The sequence below is a fragment of the Anser brachyrhynchus genome (genome assembly GCF_964034855.1).
Source record: "Anser brachyrhynchus genome assembly, chromosome: 1".
In the NCBI taxonomy this organism is placed as follows: domain Eukaryota; kingdom Metazoa; phylum Chordata; class Aves; order Anseriformes; family Anatidae; genus Anser; species Anser brachyrhynchus.
The window spans coordinates 119,133,506-119,147,160 of NC_137694.1; the positions used below are offsets into that span (position 1 = coordinate 119,133,506).

At 36.1% G+C, this 13,655-nt stretch overlaps 1 protein-coding gene across 1 annotated transcript in view; it reads left to right on the plus strand.

Annotated features, from left to right (window-relative positions):
- Nucleotides 1-13,465, plus strand: part of TRAPPC10 (trafficking protein particle complex subunit 10) — a 42,224-nt gene extending 28,759 nt beyond the window's left edge. Inside the window, exons 15-23 of the mRNA XM_080576739.1 lie at nt 2,878-3,019; nt 4,130-4,288; nt 5,392-5,621; nt 6,644-6,744; nt 7,212-7,338; nt 7,994-8,164; nt 9,220-9,397; nt 10,393-10,587; nt 11,408-13,465. Of these exons, the coding sequence (XP_080432865.1) occupies nt 2,878-3,019; nt 4,130-4,288; nt 5,392-5,621; nt 6,644-6,744; nt 7,212-7,338; nt 7,994-8,164; nt 9,220-9,397; nt 10,393-10,587; nt 11,408-11,646 (1,542 nt within the window). The 3' untranslated portion in view covers nt 11,647-13,465. The remainder of the gene's footprint in view (nt 1-2,877; nt 3,020-4,129; nt 4,289-5,391; nt 5,622-6,643; nt 6,745-7,211; nt 7,339-7,993; nt 8,165-9,219; nt 9,398-10,392; nt 10,588-11,407) is intronic.
- Nucleotides 13,466-13,655: the final 190 nt, after the last annotated feature.

Below are 13,655 nucleotides of genomic sequence, written 5' to 3' on the forward strand. Positions count from 1 at the left end.
TTTCTACTTACTACTCCTAGTTGTTTTGGTGTTTTTTTTTTGTTTTTTTTTTTGAGGAGGTAGGGGTGTGTAATTTTTTGTGGTGTGTGCATCTGTGTAGTAGGGTGGTGTTTTTTTGTGTTCTGTTAATTTGTTTTTAAATGCTTAATTCATTTTTAAACGCTTAATTCATTTTGTGACCTCTTACTCTTCTGCTCTGTGGTTCGCTTGTTTCTTTACTGTTGTTGCTTAATGAAACGAGGAAAGGCATTTCCCTCCCAGCTTAGTTCTAGCAAATAAAATGCCAAGCCTTCTCAAAAGCAAGACTTCACCATCTGTTTGAAGTTCCAGAAGTAGGAGCCTCTGGCCTCAAAAATCTTGTCATTCTGTTCCTTGGTTTATCTTTAAATACCATCTCCCTCACCTCTGTAATTCTGCACAGGAAAATATCTAGTAGAGTTCAATGCTACGGTAATGAATATCAGTGTAGAGAAAGTTTGTGTGAGAAAACACAGAAATTCAGCATAGCACCTGCATGATTAATGAGAGATAGGGAAACAGAATGAGGAGTGTAACAGGTGTTTCATTGCTGCTTCATTTTCTGAACATTATCTGATCTGCATATCGGAAAGGGTATGGATGCTCTGGAGAAAGGATTTTTGCAGTCATATGTGGTATATATGCCTGCTAGCAGCATATATGCTTGCATGCTTTGGTATTTTCCAATTGCTTTAAATTAGCTTTGCTTCCCCCCCACCTTTTAAAAAAACAACAAAAAGAAAAAATGATTTTGAAATGAGTATCTACATTCTTTCTTTTGATGACCAAAAACTGATAACTTAATAGAGCTGGCCAGGAGGTTTCTTTAGCATATTTTAGATGCTCCACGCCCAAGACTTTCTCCATTTTTAACTTCTTTTTAATCCCCCTCTTCTTAAACTGTTAATTTACATCTATTCATCGAACTTTATTCAGAGTAAAGCTGAGTGAAGCTTTCTGTAGGCTTGCATACTCTGCCTTTCCGTTCCTCGAGGCACTGGGGCAGAAAATGCTAGAGAGATGTCCTTGTTACACGTGTACATGCACATTATGGACCTTAAATAGCTAACAGGTATCTAAGGATGGAAGTTGAGTTCAAGTCCCTGATGATACAATGTGAAATGGCAGTCATGTCATTTGAACTACCTACTGACCTCATTTTTTTTTTTAAGGTTTCTAAATCTTTCAAAGAATAGAAACAACTTAGTGGGATTTGTAATTTGGTGGAGATGTAGTTTGCTTTAAAATAACTTAGTTTGTATGTAGAACTGATTTCAGGTGAAGGAGCCTTAAGAAAGCCATTAGAGACTGATCTGAGCCAGCACTTTGGCATAGTAGGAACTGGAAGCAATCTGAAGCCACAGAAGAAGAGATATGGATGAAAAGCTAGATATAGATCTACTTAATTTTGCCTTGTTCTGCATGCTATTGTAGAATGGACAGCCTTATGCTGATAACTTTTCCCAACTATTTTCTCAACCTTTCTTTCTTGAAGGAACTTCTTATGCGAAAACTGCTCAGTATGAATCCTACTTACCTTTATGAAGTTGTTCAAAGCATGACTTACCTGTCCTGAAAGGGAAAATCGGAATGTATTATGACTTTGGACAGTATATTACTAGACAACATGATGAAAACTTCTCTAGATTTGAGCTGTAGTATTTACCACATATTTTTTTAGAATCTCCGTGACATTTTTTGTTTCTAATTAAGTAGTGCTTAATTGCACTACTTTTGCAGAACGAGGAATGACAGTACTCCTAAGATGCAAAAGGAGAATTATTCTTTCTTTAAAGTTCAGACTGATTATTAATATTACGTCAATTGATAGTAATCTTCCACACGATCCCTTTCAGTGTATTTCCTCCAGCTTTAAGAGATCAGAAAGCATTATTAAAGTTCTTCACACCGGTATTTTCATACCATGTTGAGGTTTTAAGTATGCATGTATTACAAAAGACTTCAATCGTGTTTTTTTGTTTGTAAAATAATGAAGGGATAAATTTTAGTGACTGTATTGTCTAAATGCATAGTACTGATTTTCAGCCAGGATTTGCTTTGTAAATAACCGTGTAAGTGAGGTTTAATGTTAAGTCATTGCAGCTTTTCTGCATAACTTTTAATCCTACTCTTTAGATTTAATTCTACCCAGCATCAATATGTATTGTATGAATTACACTTCATAAAATGGCACATGGGAACATCTCCTATTCCCTAGCAGTAGTAGCTGAGAGCAAATAGAATCAAGAATAAATATACTAGCAGATGATAGTGCTACAGATTTGCTTTTTATAATGTTATGTAAAAACACGTAGAGTCACATTATACAGGGCAAGGGAAGAGTTTGAAATTAAATATGTATTACTTTTTTGTAAGCGTTCATGGGCTGGGTGTGGGTGTGTGAAATCAATAGCTTATGCTGAAGGCTTGTATAAATGTTGTAGGATGTTATGAATGTTACCCGAATAAGTGCTTTACTACTTGGTAAATATAATTTCAGCACTTAAATATAACTATTTTAATGTATGTGGCATGGGGAGGGGAGTAAGGAGGGGAACAAAAACCATTCCCAAATAACAATTTGACCATGTAGCTACTGTGTTAGCTATTCTGATTACTGGTACATGTTATCTCTTGACTCAGCTAGCACTCTGCAACTTATACCTTAATGAGGGAAAAGGTGCACCTTTTGTGAAAATCTTGGCACTTAAAGAGTGATTCTGTTGGTTTGTTTGTAATTTACAAATGCAAAGAGTCTGATAGAAACAAGCTGAAAAAACACTTGTCCTTAGTGGAGGACAAGGTTGTTCTAGAAGTACTTCCTAAGCTGAAAATGCCATTCAAATGTTTTCTTCAAAGGCCAAGGAACCCGGTACGTACACGCTCAGGCAACTGTGCACTTCAGTGGGAAAAGTACAGTTTGTCCTTCTTCATATTTATCCAATTGTGCAGTATGATGTATATTCTCAGGAGCCCCAGCTAAAAGTGGAACCATTGACTGGTAGGTACAACTGCTACACTGAAGTTGCTTTGTTAAGTTCTGTTGGAACTCTCATTGGAACTAGACTAAGTGTTTTGTCTTGATTTTTTTTTTTCTTTTCAGAATTATGTTGCTTTATTCTTGGTTTTGAGCTAGCAGTCTAAATCTCATTTTTCAAACTATTGATCAAGTATGATGTCAATGATGCCTAGTTTCTCAACAACTAATTTCAGAACTTGGCTCAAATTTGAATGGGTAGTGTCACTTAGATACTAGGTATGATTTGAGTTCCCACGTGGATTAGGAGAACTGAATAGTTAGATTTTTAATTGACTGAACAGATCGGTTAGTTCTGTGACACTGCTGTCTCTGGTATTTCAGAAATATGTTGTAAGAATTGGATTTCTCTGCTGGAGATAATATAAAGTTATTAGAATTAATGCTGAATTTCATCCATTGGTTTCATGGATGGCTGAGCACTACTTGTAGAGTTTATTATATTTTATAAGCTGAAGTTAATAGTGATTTTGTTTTCAGTATATTAACTGAGGCAATTGAGTTGATATGCATTTGCACTATCATCTCAGTTAACAGGGGTTGTGATATGTGGTGAGGGAAGGACAGGCGTATTGGGGAGAGGGTAATTATTCAAATTAGCTACTGATGAAATGTGATAGTTCCGATTCAGATAGATATTTGAGAATCTGTGGGTATGCTGGCATCCTTATCTTGATTATTTAAATGTAGCATGTGCGTATGACTGGCACCACAGATGCAAAAATATAAAGCTGTTTACACCCTGGAGAACTTTGCAAAAAGCTTAGTACGTTATTTGGGATTGTATCTTTTACTGAATTCTGTGCTGTCATAGCTCTGTGTTATGTAAGTCAGCTAATCAAAACCTAGGTCAGACACACAGCATGGAGAAACAGGTGGTTTCAATTTGAGTGACCAAACCCACTCTGTTTTGGACAGCTTAACATTGTATAACACAAAAACCCAAACTTTTAAATTACCCAAAAATGTGTGACAAATTGCTTGGATGCGTTACTAGCAAACATTAGGAGTGCATTGTAACCATCTACTAAATGAGTTCTGGAATCCATTAACAATTTCTGCTTTCTTCTTCAGATAGCCTTTTGGCTGGTATTCCACAGAAAGTGAAATTTACAGTGACTACTGGTCATTACAGCATGAAGAATGGGGATGCTCTGCAGCTCAGTAACGCTGATGCCATGCCTATTCTGTACCATCCCGAGAGCAAGGCCGTGATCTATTCCAACACCAGGGGTAAGTGATGACGTAAAAATCTTTAAATAGCTGAAAATTTAATAACCCTGAAGTAAAGTTACATTACGAACAATGACACTGTTTTTCAGTAGGTGTTATTAAGCTCAATTTTAGGGACTTGCAACTTTCTACTTCAGTGCAGATAAGTCTTAAACTTCCACCCTCAGAGTAGTACTATGAACTTTTCAGCAAGTATAGCTGGATGACTTTTTCTTTCATAGATGAAATTCAGTAGGTATAGAGAAGTAGCTGCTGAGGGAGGTGAGCATCCTTTATGATTTCCAAATGTGTTGTGGTGAGTTTATGCTGTGCAGACATCACATTTTTATTGTGAAGTAATCTAAGTTTTTACTTAGTGCTCTGTGTAAATGAAATATTTCCTTTAGCCAGTGTACATTTAAACACACGACATCAAAGGTTTTGTTTTTCTCTCCTGAACTTGGATGCTGTTTTGTCTCCTTTGTTGCTCAAATACAATTAACTTTTACATAAATGGGGAGAATGGTCTTAAAAGACATAATAAAATTAAGATTAAAATAGGTAATACAGATGCACCCTGTGTGTAGTATTAAACATCCATGATGAATGCTAAGAATACTGATGTGTGTGTTTCAGTAAATTTTAAGTTTGTTTGAGGTAAAAATGGATTATGAGACTAAGGAGGTGCCGTACTTTGTGAAAACTTCAGTGTGTGTCATATGATAGAGTGAAGTAGCTCTTTAGCTAATTGGAAGCTTGTTACCAAGTCGTCCTCTTAGTCCTTTCTTGAACATTGGAAGAGACTGCCACACTGAGGGTGGTGGTTACCTTCCTGAAGTTTGAGAAGGATACAGCATTGCTGTTGAGAAGTTGTGAACAGCAGCATCATTTAAGATGAGTGGATTATAGTTAATATGAGAAGGGTACTAGGGAGCTACATAACATGGTTTCTCATTGTTTCTGAAAACATGAAGGTCTTGCTAGGAAATGCTTGTGGTACCATGTATTTTTAATGACAGAAACCAGCCTAAAAAGTTAACTTTTCCTAATTACAACTTAAAATGAAAATCGGGAAGGGATGAATGTCTTAAAATCACTTTTCTCCCCATTCTACACAACTACAGAAAAGATCTCAGAATCATCATTAAAGATTCAGTCTTCTGAAAAGATTACAAGCATCAGTTTGCCAGTGGCTCCTGCATATCACGTGATCGAATTTGAACTAGAAGTCATGTATTTACCATCAGCCACAGAATCTGCAGTGGAGAGAGAAAATGCAACAAATAAAGAAGTTCACAGAAGAAACAAAGAGAAGCAGAAACAGGACAACTGTATGGCTACTGTTGATCAAAAAGTAAGATGACATGTAACACTTCCATTATGAAATCTTTTTCATCACAGGGGCATGAACTCCACAAAATATGAGTGGTGGTAGTGGCAGGAAAAAATGCCTGCATTGAACTAACTTTCCCTTAAAATGTAAATACAAAAATCATTCTAAATGTTATAAATGTAAAGAATTTATAAGCAGAAATAGACACTGTTTACTATGTGCCCAACTGTTCCAGTCATTAGTACTCTGAGTTTTAATGTTCTGATAGTCTCAGTTTTTATAGGATGAATGATATTTGTGTCTTTGTGAAAGATAGCATGGTGGTCTTTAAATCCTCCCTTCTGGCTCATGGAAAAGATACTTCTTCCACTTGCAAATCATATATCCTTGTATGTGAATAGCAGGGTAAAAAGGAATAGCTACAGACTAGCATTACTAAAATGTAATGTGACAAAAGATACTTTTTTGCCCTCTCTTTCCCTGCATATACAAATATGTTGCTAAATGTACATGCTTTAGAGTTGGAAGAATGGCAGCCTAACTTCAAGACAAACTCATTAGTTTAGTGTGCTGCTTAAAGTTGAAACAAATACTCAATATATTTTAAAATATTTTAAGCTTATATTTAATAAAGTACTATAAAGACATTTCACTAATAGTTCTTACAGCAATATATTTAATATTGACCTTTTACCAGATTATTGTATTAAGATGCTATTAATATTGTCGCTGTTCTTTATCTTTTCTTTCTTCTGTGCACCTTCCTTTATTTCTGGTTTTCAAAACTGGATGTATGAGTTTCTACAGGAAAAGCTTCTTCAAGATCTCATACCCTGCTCAGGAGAAAAAAAAAAAAAGACTAATGTTTTTCTCAGATTAGTTCTTGACATACTGATTTTTTTCTTTTTTTTTTTTTTCCCCTTCTGGATGCATTAGATGTATACACTTGCTGAGCAAAGATTTGTTTTGAAATGAGGAGAAACATAAAATCGTTATATCAAAGACCATTGCGAATAAAAACTTTTGTTCCCTTTTTCCTTTAGGTAACCATTGATTGTCCTTGGTCAATTTACTCCACTATTATTGCATTAACATTCTGCATACCTTTTAATGCCAAGCATTCCTTATTGTCAGCTGGCAAACGGTAATGTACTCATTAAGTATTTATTGTTTCTTCTTAGAAAACAGAGTTGGATTTTCATAAGTAATATTTATAGCTGGCCTTTTTTTTTTTTAATTGGGCTTCTGTTCTGCACAGCTTTGCACTGAAAGTTTGCATATTTTCTCTAGTGCTCTTTCATAACAATTAAATCAGTTTTCAGTTATTTCAGTTATATGGTTTCAGTTATTCTGGAAATAAGACCACAATAGAAACCAAGCAAGCTAATTTCTATGTAGTTATTTGTTTTTATTTAATAAGAAAGAGGGTGTTTTACAGCCTCATTTCTACAGATTAATAAATACTGAGAAAAGACCGCAAGAAAGAAATACACTTGCTTTTATGTTTTTGTATGAGCTGTGCACTTTGACAGCAATTTTATGGACATGTATGCTTTTAACTGTAAATATTCAAATTTGGTAGCAAATTGAACAAACTGACATGTTTTTCAGGAAGTATGTTCAAGTCTGCATACAGAATTTGTCAGAACTCTGTTTCCAGCTTTCAGACAACAGCCTAAAAAATTCTGCTGACTGTACAGATTTGCAGCTGGTACCTCTGAACCCTGATTCTCAACAGGTAAAGATTCTCTTCATTTGTGAACTTGTGACAGGAGGTTTAGATGAAACTTCTTGCTAGTAATACTAGCGCTTCTAAACATAGTTTTTCTACTAAAGATGATAACTGATGTTTGGTCAGATCTTTGTGGCCGTATAAGTAATTTTGATTCTTAAAGTTGCTTTAGAAGGCACTTAAATCTGTGGATGACAGATTAATATTCCCTGTATCTTTTACAATTTAGGTAAGTTTTCAAACTAGTTTATTTGCTTTGTACAAAAGCAAATGCCCCATTGAATCTTTTCAGCCCTGTATAAACATGGCTAAATTGCTCATTGTTGTTGACTAGGAAAAGGATATGCAGACATGCTTAATATCTTTATTAAATATGACTTAAGTAAGTGTGAAAAATATTTTATTAGTGTTCCCTCTTGAAACACTGATTCTGACAGTGAAATGTTTCTCTGCTTTTAATAATACACATATAATTAAAAGATTTCATTAGTACTTATTTTGGTTGCATATTTTTCCTGTTTTACTGTACGCTAACCAGGTAACCTTGTTTTTTTAATCTGTATTAATGCCAGAACATACAAATGTGTGTATGTGCATGTGTATTTCCATTTCTTTCTCAGAGGAAGGAAAGAGCTAATACTATAAACAATTTTTCTTGCAGGTCATATATAGTAAGCAATCAATATTCTTTGTATGGGAATTGAAGTGGACAAAAGAGCTCCCTCTCTCCTTGCAGTGCCTGTTTTCAGTCAGCTTTTGTCCAGCTACCTCTGAAAAACAGTCTCTTACCCTGAAGCCGTTCACTTACGAGTTCCAAGTGGAAAATTTTTTTGTAAGTACTTGTAAGTATATCATATTAACTGAATATGGTTTCCTAATATATACAGAGGTAAGTCAAGAAATATGTTTTAAAACTTCCCTTTACACAATGAGATCGATACCTACGTAGAGCCATTGGAAAGCTAGGTAGTTGAACTGCAAAACTGAAGAGAAGGTAAAACCATATGTTTACCCCTGGAACGGGATAGGGGGAGAGCAATACTTGTCTGAGTTTCTCTGATCTTGTTCCTTGTTTTGGTGTTATTCTGTGTTTTTGTTTTCCCCTCTCTGGGCTTGTGCTATGGAGAATGTCCCTAGACTACTGAGCTACTTTTTCCCTGGTGACTTCAGACAGCCTTCTCTAAAACAAATAGCCATTTTCAAAGATCTTTGCTATTGTAAGCATCTGAATTGTTTTTGTATCACTTGAGATGAGCTCCTCTAATGAAATATTTAGGGTTTGCTAGGCCATTATCTTAAACGTTTCTTCTTTTCCCTTATGGACAAACTTCTTACTCCTTTGATCAGCTAGGAAGCTTAGGCCAGGTATGACTTCCCATTAAAGGAATTCTATCAACGTTATTCAATCTCATCTCTAAATTCACTCTTGTGTTACCCTGTTTGATGTTTGGGTAAAAACTAGCAAAATGAGAAGTCTTTCATTGGGTTAAATCCTTTGGTCTGTTTTTAGCGTTGCTATGTTTCCTACTTGCTTATGACAAACTGGCACCGAGGAACAAGGTATTTGTTTACCTACCAACATGTCACTAACATTTTTGGCGCTTGTATCAGCATCCTTCCCTGGATCTTTTTTAAGGGAAATGAATGTATTAAGCAATGTTTTTTTGTGTACTTGCTGCTGGTATCAAAAATAGTTTGAATCAAATTTGGGTTTACTTAGCAATATAATGAAGTGAGGATTACTTATAACTGAATCTTGCATTAAGGAGATGTAATAGAACATGGATGTTAAATGCAAAGTTCAGACTGCTTCAATTGTCCAGGTGTGTTTAAATACATGTAAAATGCCTTTTTTTGCTTGATAACAATATTTTTTTTTCCTTACAGACGTTGTACCATGTGAAAACTGAGATTTTTCCACCGTTGGGGACAGAGTATTGTAAAACAGGCTCACTCTGCTCTTTAGAGGTGTCCATCACCCGTCTTGTTGACCTCTCAGAGGTTGACAGAGATGAAGCATTAACAGAATCAGATGGATATTGCACAACAAAACTTATGTATGAAGGTAAGAATGTTTTTCTTAGGCATATTGACAAAATTCTCCAGTACTTTTGTTTCAATAATGTAATCTGCTAGAGCTTCTATGACATATATTCTGGTAGTGTAAGCATGGCTCCCCTGTGTGAAGCAGTTTTCATTTAATTAGGCTGAGTGTTGTGGTTTAACCCTGGTAGGCAGTTGAGTACCACACAGCTGCGTGCTCACTTCCCCCACAGTGGAACTGGGGAGAGAATCAGAAAGGGAAAAGTGAGAATGCTCATGGTCTGAGATAAAGACAGTTTAATAAGTAAAGCAAAAACTGCACACATAAGCAAAACAAAATAAGGAATTTGTTCATTACGTGCCATCTGTATATAGAGGTTTAGGAAAGCAGGACTTCATCATATGTCGCTCATCTTCCCAGGTAACCATGGCACAACTCTGAATATGCTCCCCAACTTCTTTCTTTCCCCCAGCTTTTATTGCTGAGCATGACACCATGTGGCATGCGACATCCCTTCAGTCAGTCTGGGTCAGCTGTCCTGGCTGTGTCCCCTCCCAGCTTCTCGTGTGCCCCCAGCCTCCTCACTGTCAGGGCAGCGTGAGAGGCAGAAGAGCCCTTGACTCTTTGCGAGCACTGCTCACCAACACCTAAAACATTGGTGTGTTATCAACTCTATCAAATCACAAATCCAAGAACATAGCACCATCTGAGCTACTATGAAGAAAATTAACACAGCCAACACCAAGACACTGAGAATATTTTGTTTTCCTTTTTATATTCCACCTGAAGACAAATTAAATGTTGCTCAAACTGGATAGATAGTTGTTTGAGGCCCAACTATGGTCCTTTTGGCATAGGGCTGTTTTCTTACTGTGCACAGCTCTTCTCACACACAAGCCTGTGAGTTTTTTAGGTATTACAAAAATACTGACTTTAAAGTGCTCTAAATTATATTAAGGATTCTCTGTTTTTTTTCAGAGATGATCTTTGTAGTGTTTTCTCTTTTATTTTTGCAGTTGTTGACAACAGTAGTAACTGGGCAGTCTGTGGAAAAAGTTCTGGAGTGATATCTATGCCTGTAGCAGCTCGAGCAACTCACAAGGTCCACATGGAAGTGATGCCACTGTTCGCTGGATATCTACCCTTTCCTGATGTCAGATTATTTAAATACCTCCCTCATCATTCTGCTCACTCCATGCAACTTGATGCTGGTAAAGTTATCTTGAATACATGGCTACTTACAGAAATGGTTCTGTTTCTTCTATGTTCATGAGTAAAGAGGAAAGCAAGGAAGTGTATTGAGCAAGTAGCCTTAGGTGTTGTTCTTACTTACCTTCATTCACAGTTCTGATTTGAAACTTATAAGATGCTGCTCTAACAGGAACTTTTAATTCAGGTTCCAGCTGTATTCTTTAAGGAGAAATAACAAATGCGTTCTTTTCTTACTTCCTTTAAATATTACTGTGCAAATTAGTTATCAGTTTATAGTCAAGTGAAAATGCATTTGATAATGAAAGCTCGAGATTAGAGGGTTGTCTATTTACTGCACATCTACTGCATCTTCATTAGCTTTGAAAGCTTAACCCAATTTTTGTAAGGACTAAGTAGGAAATAGAAGTGCTGAAAATGTGTGGCATGTAAACCAGATTAGATCAAGAGTTTAAATTACAGCAGTCTTTGCTGCTCGAGACTTTGTTTGTACTTTGTTTGTACTGCTGAGTAGCCCCAGAGCTGTAGTTAGAACTCATTCGTGCAAGCAATTTACCATATGTCAGCAGAGCTACAGGAACTGCCAGTGTGTTCTCTTCTCGCCTGTGACAAATGTGAGGTAATGCTACTTACATTTTTTTTGTAAAGCAACATAATTCATACTGTTGAGTCTGCTGCTAGCCAAAAGTGTGTACTCTTACCTCAGCAGAGAAGTTCAGTAACTTGACATGTGGTAAGCTGACCATGTGTCTTAGCTCTGGAATAATTTTGAGTTATTTAATCACTTAATAGAATGAAATTGTGGGTTTTTGTTTTAAACAGATAGCTGGATCGAAAATGATAACCTATCTGTGGACAAGAATGTGGATGATCAAGCTGACAGCAGCAGCATAAGAAGCAGAGGCAGCTTGCATTCTGCAGCTAGCGGGGAACACAAAGGTTTGCCAATGCCCCGTCTGCAATCTTTTTCATCTGGTCAGGTCTTCAACTGCAGCACGGGTATGCAAATACTTGTCATTCCCAGCAAGGACGACCATGTTCTGGAAGTCAATATCACGTGACAACCTGGTATGAAAACAAGGAAAAACAAAAACCATTAGAAACTGGATATGAAAGCACTTTAAAGGATTATGACCTGATTAGTCTTTGTTGCAACATTTTAACGCTAAGAAGACCTATGGCACTCAACATTTACTGGCCATGGAAGCACCAGACAATTGTATCAATTTAAATGTACAGTGAAGCTTGTGTCAGCTAGTTTATATTGCCACTTCAGTATGTTTTGTGTAAGCTATTGGGTTTTCTCCCTTCAGTCACATTCTGCATCTCAACACAGGGCAACAAAAACAAAAAATCCAAATATTTGGACCACTTTTTTATTTTTGTCTAGCAGCTGATAGCTTTGTTTCATGCTTCCTACATATTTTAGAATTTAGGGTTGGATGACACAATTATCCAAATCTTGGATTTTTATGTAATTTACAGGCTTTTCCACACGTGCCAGAAGTACAACAAAGCATACCACAACTTGTTCATTGACTTAATAGTTGGTTTTCTGTTTTTTTTCCTTCTCTTTTCTCATTGTTAATTCCTGTCATTGCAATCTTATATTAAACTTCCATCGTTTGCGTACTTAAATGCATGGAAGAGCTACTGCTATAAACAATCTTAACTGAACAAAATTCCTTAATTTTTTGAGGCTTTCTCCTTCACAGAGTAGACACTGTGATGTCACATATTATATGATTTTATTTTTTTGGGGGGTGGGAGGTGGGACATCCTCTTGCATAGTTCTTACCAAAGAAAGATACTGATAGAATTTAATAATAAATTATTTGGCTTATTGAGTTCCCAGATTAATTTCTTTTATTAGCATTTCTAAGTGGCTTGGTTTTCTGCACCAATTTTTAAATTGGGGCAAAAATTTCAGTATGATGTGATACTTGAACAGTCAACCTTTCATCACGAAGGCTTAGTGTAATTATTACTGATCAGAGGCCAGACTTCTGCATTCATGAGGGAAGAAAGAGGTTGGTTTGATATAGGAAAGCTTGCAGATGTAGAATAATTGTGAAGCAAAGTTAAAACGTGTAACTTAAAGAATTTCATTATTTATATCTTGAAGTGTAAATACAAAAAGTGTTTAAAAAAGAAAGTGTAATTTTTGTGAATGTTGCAAATTTCACCTGTGACTGGAAAAATTACAACTCCTTCTGATGTCCTGCTTCTGATATTGAAACTTGTGCGTTTAACGTGAGAATGACCTTTTCTACTTGCAGTTCTATAATGGTGCATTGTGAACAGACTCCACAGAGGAAAACTGTCCCATATCAAATATTTGTCAGTAAAGCGAAACATAATTAAAAAATAATAAAGAGGAACTGCTCATTAGGCGACTTTTTGTTTGTTCTAAACTCAGGTTTTGCAAAATTATAAAGAGGAAGAAAAACCCTCTTTCCAAAAGAAATTGCAATTAAGTTGAAGAATGTATAAGCACCCTGCATCGGCCTATTTTTTTTTTTTTAAAAGAAACAATGTCTAAATAGATGTATAAGGTAGACCTGCTAGCTGAAAATGTTATTGTTATGCATCTTCTTTCTGTGAAGGAATGCCCTTTCTCTGTGGAAATCATACCCTTTTATTCTGGATAAAACCCAAAGCATCATTTAGTGTGAATGACTGCTGGGATTCTTTGACTGGAAAAGGTAACAAGTTAGTGACTTTGACACTGCAGGTATTATAATTAATTCCATTTTCATGGTTTGCTATTAAATCATTTTTCACATTGTTCTGTAATATACTGTTAGATTAAACACATTGTACTAAGATTGTTTAATGAAATTGTAAGCGTTACAGTTCTAAATATACATGTTTTAAAAAGAAGTCCACCTTCTCTGCTGCTGTGCCTCCTTTTAGTTTAGCCAAAGCTACGAAAAAATAGTTAAATAAATAAGGGGGGATTCGCGAGCCTTGCGTCAGGCACGGGCAGAGCTGCTTTGTGGGGTTCAGGCAGCCTGCTGCCAGCTTGCGTTTACACGCGAGGAAGCCATACTCCAGCGGCTACCCCTCC